The following is a 19,911-nucleotide window of genomic DNA, read 5'->3' as shown; positions in this document are numbered from 1 at the left end:
CCATGCAGAACTCTGGTTGCCATGGCAGCCAAAAGAAAAAAAAACTTAAAAAGAATTCTTTAAAAATAAACACGAAGAGCTAGACATTAGATATCCGGCATGAAACATCTTCTAGTGAGTGTCTACCAAGTTTTTTCAAATAAAAGCCCTAGGGTCAAAATTGGCCCTACCCAGGGGGTCATTGATTTCCCTTATATGTATATAAGAAGAACGTAAAAAATCTCTTTTAAAAAAACTCAAATAGCTAGAGCATGAATCATCTAGTAAGTGTACCAAGTTTGCCCAAATAAAAGCCCCGGGGTCAAAATTGGCCCTGACCCAGGGGGATCATTGATTTCCCTTTGTCCTTAATTAGCTCATTAGTTCCGAAGGTTCAGGGTGGGCTATTAGTATAAAAAGGGAATGCTCAGGCATCTGTTGTCATTCGTCAACATTAATCTTCTCCTCTGAAACAGTTGGACAGATTCACTTCAAAATTGGTCTGAAGCATCCTTGTGACAGTCACACATAAATTTGCTCATATCATTGCAATTGGCCCATTTTAGGGGTCAAGAGAGCTGAAATAGAAAAAAATCTGGAAACAAAGTGATCCCTCGGAAGCATTTATCACATCAAAATTACATGAAAATTGCAGAATCGGTTTGATTGAGTCTGTACATGAGGGAAAATGAATAAGTGCAACATCCCTCACAACCCCTAGCACCGGCTTGAGCGCTACTCATTTCTCAACACTTAATAGTGCTGGCATCAATGATCCCGAAAGACCAAAAAAATATAACATCACCGAAGTGAAGTATGGGCAACTTTTTACAGCTGCCACGCAGCACTTGACACCTGCTGTTGTAAAGTATAAAAAATCTGGAAACAAAATGATCCCTCGAAAGCATAAATTACAACAAAATTACATGACAATTGCAGACTCGGTTTAATTGATTCTATACATGAGGTATAATGAATAAGTGCAACATCTCTCACGTCCCCAAGCACCGACTTGAGCAGTACTCAATTCTCAACACTTAATAGTGCTGTAGACATCTTCTTCTACAGAACTAATTGATTCATGATCACCAAACTTTGTCTGTAGCATTCTTATGTAGTCTGTAATCAAATTTGCTCATATTAATTTGATTGGCCCCTTTTAGGGGTCTCTAGTGCTGAAAAGAGAGAAAAAACCTTTAAGACATCTATTTTTACAGAACTAATTGATTGATGATCACCAAACGTTTTCAGTAGCATTCTAAGATAGTCTTTTCTCAAATTTGCTCATTAATTTTATCTGCCCATTTAAGGGGTCTCTAGAGCTAGAAATAGAAAAACCTTTAGATATCTTATTCTACAGAACTAATTAATAGATGATCACCAAACTTTGTCTGTAGCATTCTTTTGTAGTCTTTTACCAAATTTGCAAATCCATTTTAGGGGCCTCCAGAGGTAAAATAGAAAAAAACCTTAAGACATTATCTTGTACTGAAGTAAATGATGGATGATCACCAAACTTTGTAGCATTCTTAACTAGTCTTTTATCAAATTTGCTCATAATAATTTGATTGGCCCGTTTTAGGGGTCTCTAGAGCTAAAAATAGAAAAAAACCTTTAGACATCTATTTCTACAGAACTAATTGATTGATGATCACCAAACTTTGTCTGTAGCATTCTTAGGTAGTGTTTTATCAATTTTTTCATATTATTTTGATTGGCCCTTTTTAGGAGTCTCTAGAGCTAAAAATAGAAAGAAAAAAACATTAGACATATAAACAACCAGCCGAGGTCTTCATATATGCTTGCTATACACCAAGTTTGATTACAATATCTCATTTCTAACTCTTATTATTGTCCTAACATATATGAAGACCTCAGCTGGTATTGCATTTAGACTTCCTTGGGTCAAGGTAAAGGTCACCAGTACTAAAAATAGAAAAATAGTTTTGGACAGTAACTAGAGTTAGGAAAGAGATTTTGTAATCAAACTTGGTGTATTGCAAGCTCATATGAAATGCCCAGTTGGTATTACATTTGGACCCCCGAGGTCAAGGTCACAGTTACTAAAATAGAAAAATGGTTTCCGGACAACAACTAGAGTTAGGAATGAGATATTGTAATCAAATTTGGTGTATAGCAAACTTCTATGAAGACCCTCGGCTGGTATTGGATTTGGACCATTGGGGGTCAAGGTCACCGTTACTAAAAAAGAAAAATGGTTTCAGGACAATAACTTGAGTTAGGACTCAGATATTGTAATTAAACTTGGTGTATAGCAAGCTTATATGATGACCCAGGCTGGTATTGCATTAAGACCTCCCTGGAGTCAAGGCCAAGGTCACCGTAACTTAAGATATAAAAATGGTTTTAGGACAATAACTAGACTTGGGAATGAGATATTGTAATCAAACTTGGTGTATAACAAGCTTATATGAAGACCCCGGCTGGTATTGCATTAAGATCCCCTTGGGTCAATGCCAAGTTAACCACAACTTAAGATATAATCAAAGGGCTGCAAGTTCTGTGGTATTTTCTGATCTTTACAGTCTAAATCGTACTGACTATCTGTATGTATTTTCCTATATAGGTTTATTTTTATATACTATAATTCATCTTACGCAGCGACTGCGTTAAGATTTTTTTCTATAACAGTTTGGGATTGATACATATGGCATTTTGCATGACTAGAGTTGCATCAAAAATCATTTTTTATGACAGCCACACTTTATCCTTGCATATCGTGGCTACTTCCTTAAAAAAGACACTTCATAAAAAGTTGCCTCGACTAGAATTTGAACCTTAGGCCTCTCACACCCTAAACGAGCGCGATACGAGCGCGATACCCCTGCACCACGGTGAAGTAATACGTAATATGTAGCCTGAATAAAAACAAATACATTGTAATTCCAAATTGAGAATTTCCATTTCGTGTTTGTAATCCTTATCAATTTCGAGGTATTTTGTTCACGATAAACCTGTTTAACTATGATAAAAATAATTTAGAGAAAATCTTTTCGCCAAAACAGTCCGACATGTATATATTCCACTACTCGGCAGTCAGATTTATTTGTATACTACGCCCTGGAGTATTCAGTAATCGACATAGCTAAAAATAGCATTTTCATTGATTAAAATGATATTCATCCGCGAAATTTGTGATTGTAACCTCATATTTCTATTGACTAATCTGAACTTTCAATGCACTGTAATTCGTTAAATGCCTACATTAAAAATTATTCTGTCTTTTAAATTGCTGGTTTTTAAGCAGTTTTGAGTGAGAACTACTTTGCGTTGTTAGGTCTGTTAGGAAATTTTGTGTTAGACCGTGGATGTTAGCTATGTATTTACTGATCTTGCGATCAGAAAATACAAAAATGGTTTCAGGACAATAACTAGAGTTAGGAATGAGATTTTGTAATCAATTTGGTGTACTAAACTAGCTTATATGAAGACCCTGGTTGGGATTGCAATTATATGAAATAATTCTTTGTACACAGTTGATACTTATAGTTTTCTATAAGTTGAGTTCATTTTTGTTTTATTTTCAAAAAGTCAAAGTTACTGGAGGGGGTATTAATCACTTTCAGTGATAGATCTATTTTTTAGGTACAGTTATGTTTCCATATAGAATGTATGAAAAGTTTGTTGTCCCAAACTGTATACTTTAAACATCTACACCTTACATATTTTGCATGTGACATTTTTAGTATTCATTCACAAAAGTTATATAAAAATTGTCCCATCAAAATAGGAACACACTTGCATCATAAACATTTTTAATAAAGACTTTCCAAAAAATTAGGACAAAATATTTCAGTTTATATAGTGAACAATGAAATGATGGATTCGATAAGTGATCTAAGGCCATCTTGGCCCTATTGTTTATTATTAAGGGAAAAAAACCAATCAGTGTTGTGAAAGTATATCAATAGAGGGACAAGTTAAAGTAGAGCCGGACTTGCATTTCGGCAAGTTCGTTTGAAAAATAATTTCTAATACTGAAAAACAATTGTTTCTGATGAGTGAATCAGGGCCATCACGTCCCTCTTGTTTCAATTAATACAGTGTGCAACATTCCAACTGCTCCAGCAAATGGTGAAGTTTTTAGATCAGATTACTATCGCATTTTTGGCAATTCTTACATTCTTAATCATTCATAATCGTGTATGAATCTGTGTAAGAAGATAAATATTAAGCTGTATTCTCGGCATTTGAAAAGGCGAGATTTTGGCATTTAATCATTCAAGCAACTTGTCAGGTAAATAGTGCTCAAACACTTTTTCTAGTAACTCAATTTCGAGAAATTATACCATTTTACATGTGTATCTCATTTTAAACTGGAGAATATTGGACAAACATTAATTGATAATTATATCCCTGACAAAGTTTTTGGGGTGTAAACTGGAATCAGCTGGTGGTGGGTCGGTCGGTACGTTGTAGATTTCTTGTCCGTGACGTAATTAAAGAAGTATAAAAGGTCTCAACTTAAAACTATGTAAATATATAATCTCACTGAGTAGAAGTGCAGTGAATAAGAACCGTAACCATCTCAACCCAAATTTGGTGTTATTACCCTTTGTTCATTTTTTTTACTTTGAATTTTGTTGGACATAACTTGAGAAATATATAAGGTATAAACTTTGTAGACTGAGTAGAAGTACAGTGCATAAGAACCCTTGCCCTACCTTTGGAGTTGCCTTTCTTCTTCACTTTGCCCTTTGTTCATTTTTACACTTTGAACTGTGAAACATAACTTGATAATTGTTAAAAGTATCAACTTTAAACATTGTATGTAGATGATTTTCATTGAGTAGAAGTGCAGTGCTGAAGAACATCTACCATAGCTTCCCTATTTTTGGAGTTATTGCCCTTTTTTCATTGCTTTACTTTAATATTTGTCCTGGACATAATTTGAGAGCTGTAAAAGGTATCAACTTGAAACTTTTAAGATAGATAGATCTCACTGAGTAGAAGTGCAGTGTAAAAGAACCGTAACCCTCCCTACCCTTATTATTGAGTTATTGCCCTGTGTCCATTTTCTACACTTTGAACTTTTTCCAGGTCATAACTTGAGAACTATGAAAGATATCAACATGAAACTATGTATGTAGATAGATCTCACTGAGTAGAAATACAGAAATCTTAGGGAGAAAGAACAATTAAGTTGCCCTAAAAAGAAGTCATGAAATCTTCAAATCCGAACTTTAATTTATCTGATTAATGTAGGATCATTTGAAAAAAAAACTATAAACTACTGCATTTTCCCTGTGTGCAAAATTATTAACTAAAATGCATGTTTTCTGACAAGCGAGTGTTGGGGTATTAGGCACTTGTGACAATTTATAGTTATTTTTGATTCTGATAGGGCTAAACATTAAAAACAATTATCATGAAAAAGTCATGAAATATTTACACCGTAAGGATATTGAATTATAATTTTACGTAATATCCAATTGGTGTAAAATTTGTATTCATGATGCTTGTACCTGTATTTTTTCCCTTTATAAGTAGACAATATTTGATCTCTTATAGATTTATTCTTTTTCAGTCAATTTAGTATGTGTGTCCAATACAATACAAAACATAAAATATCATTCAAAAATAATTCATACAAGTAATGTTTATGTATCTGAAACTATCTATATTATAAAGGATTTCATAATTTTACTTACACATTTCCTTTGTTTCAGATATTTCTAAATCTAAAAGACTAAATTTGATAACAATATCGATTGATACTTTCAAAATAAACGAGATGAAGTTCTATTTCTTCATTAATATTCTTACAAATTATTTAAAGTGGGGAATGGTATTATAATTACATATAAAGTACTCACAAGGCACATGAAAATTACCAAATTTTTTTTTTGTTAAACAACAATATATCTAATTTATTTCACTTACTAATTGTAAAATAAAATTATAAACTTGATAGAAAATCCTATAAGTATAAAGAACACTCTTATTTGACAATTTTAAATTTAAAAAAGTATTTACAAAAAAACATATTTAAATACATAAGAATAATTAAAAGTGAATTTTTACATTAAACATTTTACAAGAAAACATTTTTCTGTAAATCTTATTGTTAATCTTTAATTTGTAAAAGTAATATAAATCTTAATGATGTAAAATTACTAAACTTGTAACTTAACCCTTGATATGTAAAAATGTAACATTTCACTATTTAAACTATAATGAAATAAAATTACAAAGTTTGTAACTAAGTAAGATATAAAAAATATATCAAATTTAAAGAAAACAAAAAATAACAAAGTAAACAATATTTAATCTCTAGAAGATTTATTCTTTTTCAGTCAATTTTAGTATGTGACTGCCAGAGTACTGTGAAAGCTTATATACAGGCATCTGGTATCTGCCAAATACCTTGATGAATATTCTTTATTTCTATTTCGAATTATTTATTAAATTTATGTCACTTTTACTTTGTGTCTTAATTTGTATTTACAACAATATATTTTTCAAAAGTATAGAAAAAAGTGGTTTTAGGCAAACATTACACATAACATTATATGTTATTTTCGTTTTGGAGTGATATATGTGGATATATTACCTGCTAAGATTTTATATCACCCGAGCCGGTAGGCGAGGGTGATATTTTATCTTGGCAGGTAATATATCCACATTATATCACTCCGAAACCAAAATAATAATTTTATTACCCTTCCCCTGCCGAGTTTAGACAATTTTTTTTTCAAATGAAACGTCGAAATAAGATTCCATTTAGGGTACCTCTTCATCACAACATGATGTCACATAAATACATGACGTATTTTTCCCGTACCTAACGAATGTAAACAAGAGAAATGGAGTAGTCTATTGAAAGCACTTTTTTGTAATTAATATCAAGCTTTTACAAGGTCATATTTGTTTTCAATACTGATGAGAATTTGTATCATTACTCTACTTTGGTAAATATTTATCATTTGACTGTTAAAAAGTGCTGGTAAATCGGAATTTACATCGCGTAAAATCGAACCGTACGCGCATCACCTCAGCGCATGTCGTTTACAACGTTGGGTACCCAACGGGGAAATTTAATGTGTATATTACCCGTCTGGCTCGGTTATATTAATTTCTTTCGGGTGATCAATATCCAATCAAAAAGGCGGAAAAAATCTGGAAGGGTAATAAAAATTATAATAATTCTTACACAATAATTTTGTTGACAATTACTGAAGAATGTATGAACCTGTTGTTAAGTAATCATGACAATAATACAATATAGTTTGAGAGGAAATCTTATTACTTAATAACAGAACAGTGGTAAATAAAAAAATTTGTAAGGTTTGTAACAATGACACCTTTTTACATACCATACATAATTTATCTAATACTTGTTTACATTTGCAAAGTTTAAAAAAAATCATAAAATAGTCTTAATTTCTTAACAAAAGTAATTCTGATTTTCATTTCTTTATAAAATGGTTCAAGCAGTTTTGTATTGCATGTAAGTGCATCAGTGATCTTCTATCAGTCAGTCCTAAAAAATTGTTATAATACTCTAAAAATATCCAACAGCTTAAAGATTACATGTTTCACACTTTTAGTAGCAAATAAATTACATATTTTGTATTTTCAATTTTATTCAGTAACAGAAGCAAAAAGATAACACACTCTTTATTTTCAGATTATGTTAAACATTACATTCAGTTACAGGAGCAAAAACATTACATATTCTTTATTTTCAGACTTTTGTGAAACATAACATTCAGTAACAGGAGCAAAAATATTACATATTCTATATTTTCAGACTTATGTGAAACATAACATTCAGTAACAGGAGCAAAAATATTACATATTCTATATTTTCAGTCTTATGTGAAACATAACATTCAGTAACAGGAGCAAAAAGATTACATATTCTATATTTTCAGTCTTATGTGAAACATTACATTCAGTAACAGGAGCAAAAATATTACATATTCTATATTTTCAGACTTATGTGAAACATAACATTCAGTAACAAGAGCAAAAAATTCCATTTTCTGTATTTTCAGTTGAAACATAACATTCTTTAACAGGAGTAAAAAATCTTACATTTTCTGTATTTTACATTCATCAAATTACATTCATTTATCAAATTACATTTAGTTAAAGGAGCAAATAAATTACATATTCTATATTTTTATGATTAATGTGAATTATTACATTCATTAACAGGAGCAAACATTCTTTATTTTCAGTCTTATGTGAAACATTAAGTTCAGTAACAGGAGGTTCTATGGAGCTATGGAGTAATAGTGAATCCACATTTGCCAATATTACATGCAGTGCCGGGTTTAGCATGGACGAGCAGTCAGCATTACAATGCCGTAGTGATGGGGCATGGGATTTTAATACACCATCATGTGGTAAGACAATTTTGTATAACCATTCAAGATAAAACTAATCTGTGTGTATAAATAGATTACTGAACTCGATACAGTGTTGGAGTATAGATTACTGAACTCGATACAGTGTTGGAGCAGTACCTCTAGACGCTTGCAGAAATATGATCACAAAATAGACATTTTTTTTTTGCTGATTCTTACATTTTCCATTTATTATCGCATATAAATTGATGTGAAGAGAGGAATTAGACATTTTAAAGTTCATTTCATTGGGTGAAAAGGCGATATTTTAGCATTTAATCATTCAAGTGCCTTTTCTGGTATATACCCGAATATGGTATTTAGTGTGGTGCTCCAATCCTTTTTTAAGTGTCACTCATATATAGATGATATAAGAGTTATGGTCAGTTTAACTTTGAAATAATACCTTCTTTTAAAACAAAGCTTTTCATTCATTTTCACCACCACAAGAGGCTGTTATGAACTTTTATTAAAATCACCAGAATGTAAAGGTTACAAATGTTTTATGGTAGCAAGGCATATATTTTAAGGCAAAAATATGTTTTGTTAAAACTGGCACACGCTTTTTATTACTTTGGGACTATACGCCGCTTTTCATGGAATGGCACGGTAGTGTCACATTATAGGTTCCATGATAACCGCCGTATGAACACATCTGCGGATGTTTCTAAATTCAAAATTTCACTATTTCATGTTTAAATGTTGAATTCTGCTTAAGCCGGTGCTAGGGGGCGTGGACGGTAATTGCACTTTCCAGTACCGTCCATGAACAGGCTCAATCAAACCGAGCCTGCAACATTTTCAATTTTGTCGTGTTGGGCTTTCTTTAGGGGTTCTGTATTTATCTATTTTTAAGTGTAGGATATATGAAAACAGTTTTGTTATGCTAAAGTCCTTGTGTAAAATGAAAGACAGAAGTTTTGCTTAATAGTATTGAATGTGATAATTGTTAAAGTCTCTCACATACATAAATAAGAACAAAATGTTCATATGTCTGTTTTTATTCCATGCATCACAAGCATCACAGTATAGTCATCTTGTTTAAGTCTTCTAGTTTTTCAGCAAACTATTTATCATCATAGAGTACAAGGATGACTCATATCATTCATTCTAACACCATTTAAGAAATAAAATATCCCAAAAAGTGATTTTATCACTCAATAAAATCAATATTTGGAGTTTGGATTCAAGGAATTATATCACTTGGGGCGTAGCCCAAGTGATATAATGATGATCATCCGAATGACAAACAGTGATTTTATCAAGCGATAAAATTATTGATTTGGATATATTATTTTGATTCTAACACAACATCAACAAATAAATGCTGCCATACCTGATCTTAAGCTAACTGCGCCTGATTTGTTTCTGTACTTACTTTCAGCGTGTAGCATTTTTAGTGGTTACGTCACATGTATAATGATAACATCACATGTCTAAATGTAGAACGTCAACAGTGTTTTGATTGCATAATAACACACTTTTGGTTCTACTATGTTCAATAGGGAAAAATGCGGGTCTTGTTAGAATAGATATTTTATCCTACTCTGAAAAAGACAGCAGAGAATATGGCGATAGTCTCCATTAGTCATTCAATCCTTCTGCCATCTCATATTTTGGCATGAGGATAACTTGAAAAACTTGAACAGTATTTGACATAAGAACATGAAACTTCACTGGTAGGTAGATAGATCACATTAAGAAAGATGCAAAACTTAAGAATTATAACTCTACCCTTCATCATTTTGAGTTATTCCCCTCTGTTATTGTTATTTTTCTTGCTACTTTTTAGTCCAGACCATAGGTCAAAAAGAACATTTTATATTTGAAATAATAACTTAAACTTCATAGATTGAAATCTTGAAAATTTTCATTGAGACAAAGTGCAAGTTGCAAATTTTTATTCACATTTTAGTTTTGTGGATTGCATAATGAAAAGATTTTTTTTGACCATTAAGAACTGTTCAAATTGTTTTGTTCAAGACTTTTACAGTTTATAGATCTGTAGAAAATTTCCATCTTTGAAATCATAGCTGTAATACAGTTTCTTTGTTTCTCCACACCAACATGCAGCCCTTGGTGTCTTCTGAGCCTGCAGCACCAACTTTCCTGTAATACAGTCTCCTGATATCTCTTCTATAACATTTCTCCCATTATCACACACAAAGACAGTACCATCATCTGACAGTGACATTCCTGTAGGGAAACTTATACCACTATAACTACTAATCACTTCAACTTGCCAGTTTAATCTTGTTACTCTTCATGTGCCAAAATGAGACACAAGTATCTTGCTAAGTCTTTCATTATGCTTTCACTTTTAGACCAGTTTTAAAAGAATGAATGATGAATTTAAGAACTGTTGACATTGTTTAATATTTAGTCTCTGTTTAAGTCTATGACAGGTTATGTATTTGAAGGAAGTTGTCATATTTAGCATCAAAAGCAAAACAGCTATTATAAAGCCTCTTTGTTTTCTCACACCAGCATACAGCATATGGACTTTCCAGATTCTTCAACACAATCTTTCCTGTAGAACAGTCTCCTGATATATCTTCTATTACATTTTTCTTCATATCACACACAAAGAAAGTACCATCATCTGACAGTGACATTCCCTTAGGATCACTTATACCACTAGAACTTCCTATCACATCACCCTGCCAGTTTAATCTTATTACTGTCTCCATGTCCCTGTCAGATACATAGATTGAACTTCTGTTACATGTGATATGTTGTGGACATTTGAAAATATTTTTTCCATCAATTGTTGTTTGTATTGCGCCATTCAGGTCAAGGATCTGAAGTTTTGTAGGGGTACGGAATGACACAACAAGTTTACCTTGGCAACAGCTTAAACCATGACAGTCTCCACCAACCATAACTGTATGCTTCATTATAAGTTGGTTTGATGATATTGATATAAATTGTATTGTATGTTTGTTAGGGAGTGTGACAGCAAGTTCAGTACTGGTTACTGTGGTGATATCCCATGGTCCATCATCTAGTTGTAGTTGATCAGACACAGATTTACTGCTGGTATCCACCATCTTTACAGCATTGTTATAGTAGTCAGTGATGATAAGAAGATCAGGAGTCAGCAGAGTCATTCCTGTTATCCAGCATGTTCTTTTATCTTTTGATGTCATCACACAAATTTCTCCCTCATGTGAAGATTGTCTAGACTTTATTTGTACAGGTTGACATTCTTTATTTAAAGTTTTCTGTGTCAATGTACCCAGTGACTTCTCTGTTTTAATCAAATTTAATATTACATCATTCGATTGAAAGTTGTGCTCTTTGATATCAAATGATGACAGTTTTTGTAGTTTTCCCTCCATAACTTTGATTGTTTTCTCTGCAAGTTTTAAATCAATGAAGAGTTTGTCAGCTTGTTTCGTTGTGTTGAGTTGTTTGATTTTGTCTGATGATATCTTTAGAGATTTGGTAACTTCCTCACATGTTGTTTCTACTGCTTTCAGATGTTTGTTGTTTTCTTGTTCTATGACTTTAACTGCATCTTCAGCCTGTCTCTCAAATTCATCTAGTCTTTGGTTGATTTCTTGCCGAAACTTTTTAATGTCATCTAATGCATCTTTGAGAGAGCTGTATGATTTGTGTGTCATGTCCTTGACATCTTTTAATATCTGTTGAAATTTGTCAGAAGTGGTATTTAATGCATTCAAGATAACTTGGTATTCTTTGCTGTCTATTATATCACCAGAAATGTCTGGTATATTGTTGACTTTGCAGGAATTAGCTTGATGTTCAAGTGTAACACAAACACAACAGAGAAATTCTGTATGATCATTACAGTAAAACTTAATCATTTCTTTTGGATGTTTAGGACATGGCATAGTCAAATCATCAGACAGGACTGTTTGAATAAATGTTGAGGGTTGCTGCAAAACTTTAGGCATACTTGTTGCATCCAGAAGTATGTGCTTTTTGGTAAACTTGTTTATCTTATGTGCTTTAAAGCATGTCTTGCAAAGGTGTTCCTTGCAGTCAGTACAGTATCCATGGGCAGGTAGTCTAGTTCCTTCCTCGTCACAAGGCTGGCAGTAAACTTGAAGATCTTCATCTGATGCCATGGATGTTGTTGATGACGAAAATTGTTTTGATGCTTTCTTTCCTGGGACTGCCATGTTTTACCTAAAATGTATTATGATAGATTACTATGTATTGCATGTTTTTCAAATACATAAAACTTGAGATTCATAGATGATTTGAAACAATGGCAAAGTCTTGCTAATTTCTTGTATGACCTTTTTTGTGGTCAAAAGTTATGTTTGGAAAATATTCAAGCATTTAAACATTGTTCATTTCATATTTTTGATTTGTTTAAATCATGATGAAGGTCGATTTACGGTTATGTAATTGTTAAGAGTTTTTATGCCCCAACTTTTTGTGGGGATATAGATTTTCCTTTGTGTATCCATCTACAAGGGTACAATTTGTCAGACATTTTCCTAAAGTTTAGGTTTTTTATACTCCTGAAACTACTCTCTTTGATTTCGAGGTCTCCGAACCACTTTTGAGAATGATGTAAATCCGAGGAGAAAATTAAATTTGCGGGGTGGGGGTCTCTTTCGCCGAGTTTGCTACCGTCTATTGTCCGCCGATTGTAAATGTTTAGACCGTACCGTAAATATTTAGGCCATACGGCTTTTCGGGTATGCTCAGTTATTGTCGCTATTATAGTTAGCCAATGAACGTTAGCGTTAAATATACCGACCAATCGTAGCGTCTTTCTGTAGTTGAAGAAAGCAAAACAAATTGTCGGCCAATTAGCAAGAAAGATATTTTTTACATGAATAATGGCAGCAATTAACTCCAACAACGCTTCGAAGACCATGAACTGTGTCAAAAATGTTAAAAATAGATTAATTTTGTATTGGTTAGAGAACATAGTAAATGTGAATATCGGATCAACCGAGACAACCGTCCGCATTGGTAATGAATATTCCTTGACAAGCTTCGTGTTGACTATGTTCAAAACAAATTAATTATGGTAGTCGAGGGTTTGTTGCAATCGAGGATCACGTCAAATCGTAATATTATTACTGTTATAGAGACTGATTAATTTCATTGAAATTAAAGTCTGCCTTAACTTTGTTACTGCCAGTCAAAGTAATACAATATCATTTAATGAAAATATTTGATAAAGCACTAAAAGGAAATGCATTTTAGACCATCTGAAAAGGATGAAAACCTAGGAGCTTCCGGGGGCTTCGCCCCCTGGTCCCCCACCAGGGCTCTGCCCTGGACCTGCATGGGGGCCTACACGGCCCCCATGACCCCTTGCGTTTAATTTTCCTCTTTTTTTCAACTTGTCTGTTGGCATCCCTGCAATATGCATTTATTACCTTGAATAAAAATATGTTTTAACCAAAGTTCATTGGATACTGTTTTTGTAAAATGTTTTGAGATTGCAAAGATATTGGTCCAACTGACATATTACTTGTTAGTTATTAAAAACATATTTTAAAATCATGTAAGATGTTCTATTAATTATTATGCCCCCAAGGAAGTGGGGGTATACTGTGAAATTATTATTATTTGTGGGGCACTAATTTTCGTGGTTTTCGTGGATAGGTCTATCCACAAATTTAAGACCCGACAAAGTTTTATCTCATCCAATACTTCTTACCATGTCTTTGTTCCATATATCACAACAGGCGTTGGTGCTTTTCCGGCCGGTTTTTCTGGTATGAATGTATACTAATAATCAGGCCAGTGACAAATTAAATCCATAAATAGTTTAGTTTTGCAATATTTAAGAAAAAAATCGTGTGTATCTTTTCAGTTTACTGTCACAAATGTTCGTCGCATATAAACATCAGGGGGACTACTTGATCGGTGTAGGCTACTTGATTGTGTTAGCCAGAATACGTGACATAATCGAGTAAATATGGGAACCCAGTGCATTAATTAGCGCCGATAAAAGATGCCGTCGTCTTTTTATTACATGCACACGTACATATCTACCTGTATTGAGCCACTTACTCGTATTAATCTATATGCATATAATTGTACACAATCGATGTGACGTAGTGTATAGTTTTGGACCGATTCAGGGTGTAAATTTTTTACTCGCTGGTTAAAAAGTGGCAGATGTCCTATAATTTATGCGATGTTTACATTGGCGAATTAAAAGGCCGTGTAACTAATGGAGCTACATATCATGTCACACAAACATGTTAATTGCTGTCAATTATCGGCAGTAAATGTGTTACTCCCAGAGGCAAGGATTAAATTTATTGACAAGAGCTGTGTTATATAATAACACCAGGTATGTAAGCAGCGCGGTGATTAAGTGAAATATTACTTTCCATTGCTTTTTTAGCTCGACTATTCGATAAGAATAAATAGAGCTATTGTAGTCACCCGAGCGTCGGCGTCTACGTCCACGTCCGAGTCGGCGTAACCACTTATGTTAAAGTTTTTGTAATACCTCAAATATTTTCAAAGTCCATTGACATATGGCTTTGAAACTTTGCACACTTGTTCACCATCATGACCCCAACCTGTAGACAGGAGGAGGTAACTGTATCAAGCATTTTGACAGAATTATGCCCCTTTTTCTACTTAGAATTTATGTTAATTTAAAGTTTTTGTAATACCTCAAATATTTTCAAAGTCCATTGACATATGGCTTTGAAACTTTGCACACTTGTTCACCATCATTACCCAAACCTGTAAACAGGAGGGGGTAACTGTATCAAGCATTTTATTTTACTATCAAGCACTAAGAATAGTCGAGCGTTGCTGTCCTACCGACAGCTCTTGTTTCACAAGAAAATGAAAATCCACAAATTTAAGAACCAACGAAAATGCCAGTTTTGATAAAACCATGAAATTTCATGCCCACGAATACAAATGATTTCACAATATTGCTTTGCATTTGTCTATCGGTCGGTCCGTAGACCAAATGGTTTCCGAGTGATCACTAAAGAACGCTTAGACCTAGGAACTTCAAACTTTGTATGATGATTGTTCATGACCAGTAGATGACCCCTATTGATTTTGGGGTCAAAGTTCAAGGTCACATTGACCTTGTAGATAAAAACGGTATCAGATCAATAACCAGAGCTCCAGATAGCGTATGTATCAGCGTAAAATACGCATAGAAAATCTAAAATACGCATCACTTTCACAATTTGTGCGTCAAGTTACGCACAACAAAATGAAAATACGCTTGTATGTCAGAATTTAAGCATGAAAGAATAGAAGTGTAAACAATTGATATTTAGAAAGAGGATGTTTTGAGCATAAAAATTAATATATTTCCATACTATTGCTTTGAAACTAAAAATTCTGTTGTCAACAACGCATGAAAAACGAAAGTAGCAGGAAATACAAAACGGACGTAACTCCCATAGATCAACCTGTGAAATTATTGATAAAATTTGTGCCAGCTTATCATCGTAGGAGTTAACATAGTATTAAGTTTGTTTAGGTATCTATTGACATGCTTATCCCACAATATAACCAAAAATAAATTTTAATTTCTTTCACTTTTGTTGTTGGAACAAAAAAACATGTTTTTCACCTGCAGTTTTGTACTCAATATTTTCATACCCAGTCTACAGTTACGGACAATTTTCTCTCAGACCAATACCTTTTTTTTAAAGGAAAGATTAAAAAAAATCATGTTATATCCCCGCACAACAAAGTTGTAAGGGGGGTATACTGGAATCAGCTTGTCCGTCCGGCCGTCCGGCTGTATGTCGGTTTTTTTCTTGTCCACCCAATAACTTAAGATTCCTTTGACCCTTAGTCTTCATATTTGGCATGGAGGTTAGTGATGATTAGTAGATGACCCCTATTGATTTTGAGGTCACTAGGTCAAAGGTCAAGGTCACAGGGGCCTTGACTTCAAAAAGCTTGTCCGCCCAATAACTTAAGATTCCTTTGACCTACAGTCTTCATATTTGGCATGTAGGTTAGTCATGATTAGTAGATGACTCCTATTGATTTTGAGGTCACCAGGTTAAAGGTCAAGGTCACAGGGGCCTTGACTTCAAAAAGCTTGTCCCTCAATAACTTAAGATTTCTTTGACCTACATTCGTCATATTTGGCATGGAGGTTAGTCATGATTAGTAAATGACCCCTATTGATTTTGAGGTCACCAGGTCAAAGGTCAAGGTCACAGGGGCCTTGACTTCAAAAAGCTTGTCCGCCCAATAATTTAAGATTCCTTTGACCTACAGTCGTCATATTTTGCATGGAGGTTAGTCATGATTAGTAGATGACCCCTATTGATTTTGAGGTCACCAGGTCAAAGGTCAAGGTCACAGGGGCCTTGACTTCAAAAAGCTTGTCCGCCCAATAACTTAAGTTTCCTTTGACCCATAGTCTTCATATTTGGCATTGATGTTATTATGATTAGTAGATGACCCCTATTGACTTTGAGGTCACCAGGTCAAAGGTCAAGGTCACAGGGGCCTTGACTTCAAAAAGCTTGTCCGCAAATAACTTAAGATTCCTTTGACACACAGTCTTCATATTTGGCATGGAGATTAGTCATAATTAGTAGATGACCCATATGTTGGAACAAAAAAACATGTTTTTCACCTGCAGTTTTGTACTCAATATTTTCATACCCAGTCTACAGTTACGGACAATTTTCTCTCAGACCAATACTTTTTTTTAAAGGAAAGATTAAAAAAAATCATGTTATACCCCCGCACAACAAAGTTGTAAGGGGGGTATACTGGAATCAGCTTGTCCGTCCGGCCGTCCGGCTGTATGTCGGTTTTTTTCTTGTCCACCCAATAACTTAAGATTCTTTTGACCCTTAGTCTTCATATTTGGCATGGAGGTTAGTGATGATTAGTAGATGACCCCTATTGATTTTGAGGTCACCAGGTCAAAGGTCAAGGTCACAGGGGCATTGACTTCAAAAAGCTTGTCCGCCCTATAACTTAAGATTCCTTTGACCCACAGTCTTCATATTTGGCATGGAGGTTCACGTACTTCACTTCAGTGTTGTTATATTTTTCTGGTCCTTCGGGATCATTGATGCCAGCACTATTAAATGTTGAGAATTGAGTACCGCTCAAGCCGGTGCTAGGGGGCGTGAGGGATGTTGCACTTATTCATTATCCCTCATGTACAGACTCAATCAAACCGAGTCTGCAATTCTTATGTAATTTTGTTGTGATTAATGCTTCCGAGGGATCACTTTGTTTCCAGATTTTTATACTTCACAACAGCAGGTGGCAGCTGTAAAAGGTTGCCCCGTACTTCACTTCAGTGTTGTTATATTTTTCTGGTCCTTCGGGATCTTTGATGCCAGCACTATTAAATGTTGAGAATTGAGTACCGCTCAAGCAGGTGCTAGGGGGCGTGAGGGATGTTGCACTTATTCATTATCCCTCATGTACAGACTCAATCAAACCGAGTCTGCAATTCTTATGTAATTTTGTTGTAATTAATGCTCAAGCAGGTGCTAGGGGGCGTGAGGGATGTTGCACTTATTCATTATCCCTCATGTACAGACTCAATCAAACCGAGTCTGCAATTCTTATGTAATTTTGTTGTGATTAATGCTTCCGAGGGATCACTTTGTTTCCAGATTTTTATACTTCACAACAGAGTGTGTCAAGTGCTGTGTGGCAGCTGTAAAAGGTTGCCCCGTACTTCATTGTTGTTATATTTTTCTGGTCCTTCAGGATCATTGATGCCAGCACTATTAAATGTTGAGAATTGAGTACCGCTCAAGCCGGTGCTAGGGGGCGTGAGGGATGTTGCACTTATTCATTATCCCTCATGTACAGACTCAATCAAACCGAGTCTGCAATTCTTATGTAATTTTGTTGTAATTAATGCTTCCGAGGGATCACTTTGTTTCCAGATTTTAGTCATGATTAGTAGATGACCCCTATTGATTTTGAGGTCACCAGGTGAAAGGTCAAGGTCACAGGGGCCTTGACTTCAAAAAGCTTGTCCGCCCAATAACTTAAGATTCCTTTGACCCACAGTCTTCATATTTGGAATGGAGGTTAGTCATGATTAGTATATGACCCCTATTGATTTTGAGGTCAACAGGTCAAAGGTCAAGGTCACAGGGACTTTGACTTCAAAAAGTTTGTCTGCCCAAAAACTTTAGATTCCTTTGACCCACAGTTTTCATATTTGGCATGGATGTTGATCATGATTAGTATATGACCCATTTGATTTTGAGGTCACTGGATCAAAGGTCAAGGTCATAGGGACTTTGACTTCAAAAAGTTTGTCCACCCATTGACGTAAGATTCCTTTGACCCACAGTCTTCATATTTGGCATGGATGTTGATCATGACTATAAGGTGACCCCTATTGATTTTGAGGTCACTGGGTCAAAGGTCATGGTCACAGGGACCTTGACAAAAAAAAACTTTTCTTCTCAATTGCTAAAGAATGTCCTGTCCGCAATGTATTGATTTTGACATTTGAAGCATGTAGAATACATAACTTAGCAATGCACTGGCTTAGTAACCTCAGATTTGGCAGGGAGGTTGTCCTTGAGCTCTAAATGGCCACTGTTGATTCTGACAAAATGGTATGCGGGGGTATTCACGCCATGATAGTGGCAGTTCTAGTTTATTTTTCTTTAATTCTAATTTCAAATATAATTGTTCAAACATGATAAGGTACATACCAACAGAAATAAAGAAAGAAATATTGACTCATAGAATATAAATAATTTCAGGGCTTCCACTAGTGGAAGTTTGGGAGTCGTTTACTCCTTCATTTTGGCTTGTGATTTCCAAAATGTAATTCTTTTCCTTTTTTACCTATTAAATGTGACTTCCAATTTCAGAGATTTTGAAGTCTTGACTTCCAAATTTTGAAAATGGAAGCCCTGATAATTTTGCTGTTTATCATAAACTTGAGTTCCAGTATACTCTGGAAGTCTGACTTTACAGAGCATGATTGTTTTGTACTGTTTCACATTGAATCAGTATTTTATTTGTAAAAGTTTTTCTAAAAAAAGAACATAAACAAACAAAAACAGTGAATAAGTTTAATTTGTTTAAAAAAAAATGCAAAATGCTCTTTTGACAGATTTTACCCCTTAAGTTTTTCAGAATTTGCATTTTACCCCTCACTCTAGATTTTGAGGGGTAAAAACCTTGGCCAAAAAAATTATCTGGAGCTCCTATTGATTTTAGGGTCAAAGGAGGAGCTCACATTGACCTTGTAGGTAAAAACGGTTTCCAAGTGATAACTAAAGAACGTTTAGGCCTAGGAATTTCAAACTTGGTATGATGATTGTTCATGACCAGCTAAAGACCCCTATTGATTTTGGGGTCAAAGGAGGAGGTCACATTGACCTTGTAGGTAAAAACGGTTTCCAAGTGATAACTAAAGAACACTCAGGCCTAGGAACTTCAAACTTGGTATGATGACCAGTAGATGACCCCTATTGATTTTGGGGTCAAGGGGTCAAAGGACAAGGTCACATTGACCTTGTAGATAAAAACGGTATCCGATCAATAACCCAAGAACGCTTAGGCCTAGGAATTTCAAACTTGGTATGATGATTGTTCGTGACCAGTAGATGAC

At 34.4% G+C, this 19,911-nt stretch overlaps 1 protein-coding gene across 1 annotated transcript in view; it reads right to left on the bottom strand.

Annotated features, from left to right (window-relative positions):
• Positions 1-6,142: 6,142 nt before the first annotated feature.
• LOC132751094 (uncharacterized) overlaps positions 6,143-19,911 on the bottom strand; it is a 31,883-nt gene continuing 18,114 nt past the window's right edge. Inside the window, exon 2 of the mRNA XM_060741206.1 lies at positions 6,143-12,509. Coding sequence (XP_060597189.1) covers positions 10,751-12,502 — 1,752 coding nt within the window. The 5' untranslated portion in view covers positions 12,503-12,509 and the 3' untranslated portion in view covers positions 6,143-10,750. The remainder of the gene's footprint in view (positions 12,510-19,911) is intronic.

This window comes from Ruditapes philippinarum, unplaced genomic scaffold (genome assembly GCF_026571515.1).
Source record: "Ruditapes philippinarum isolate M1 unplaced genomic scaffold, ASM2657151v2 ctg2809_1_1_1_1, whole genome shotgun sequence".
NCBI lineage: Eukaryota > Metazoa > Mollusca > Bivalvia > Venerida > Veneridae > Ruditapes > Ruditapes philippinarum.
Note: the sequence above shows the minus strand (reverse complement) of the source record. Positions and strands in the feature narration are given on the sequence as shown.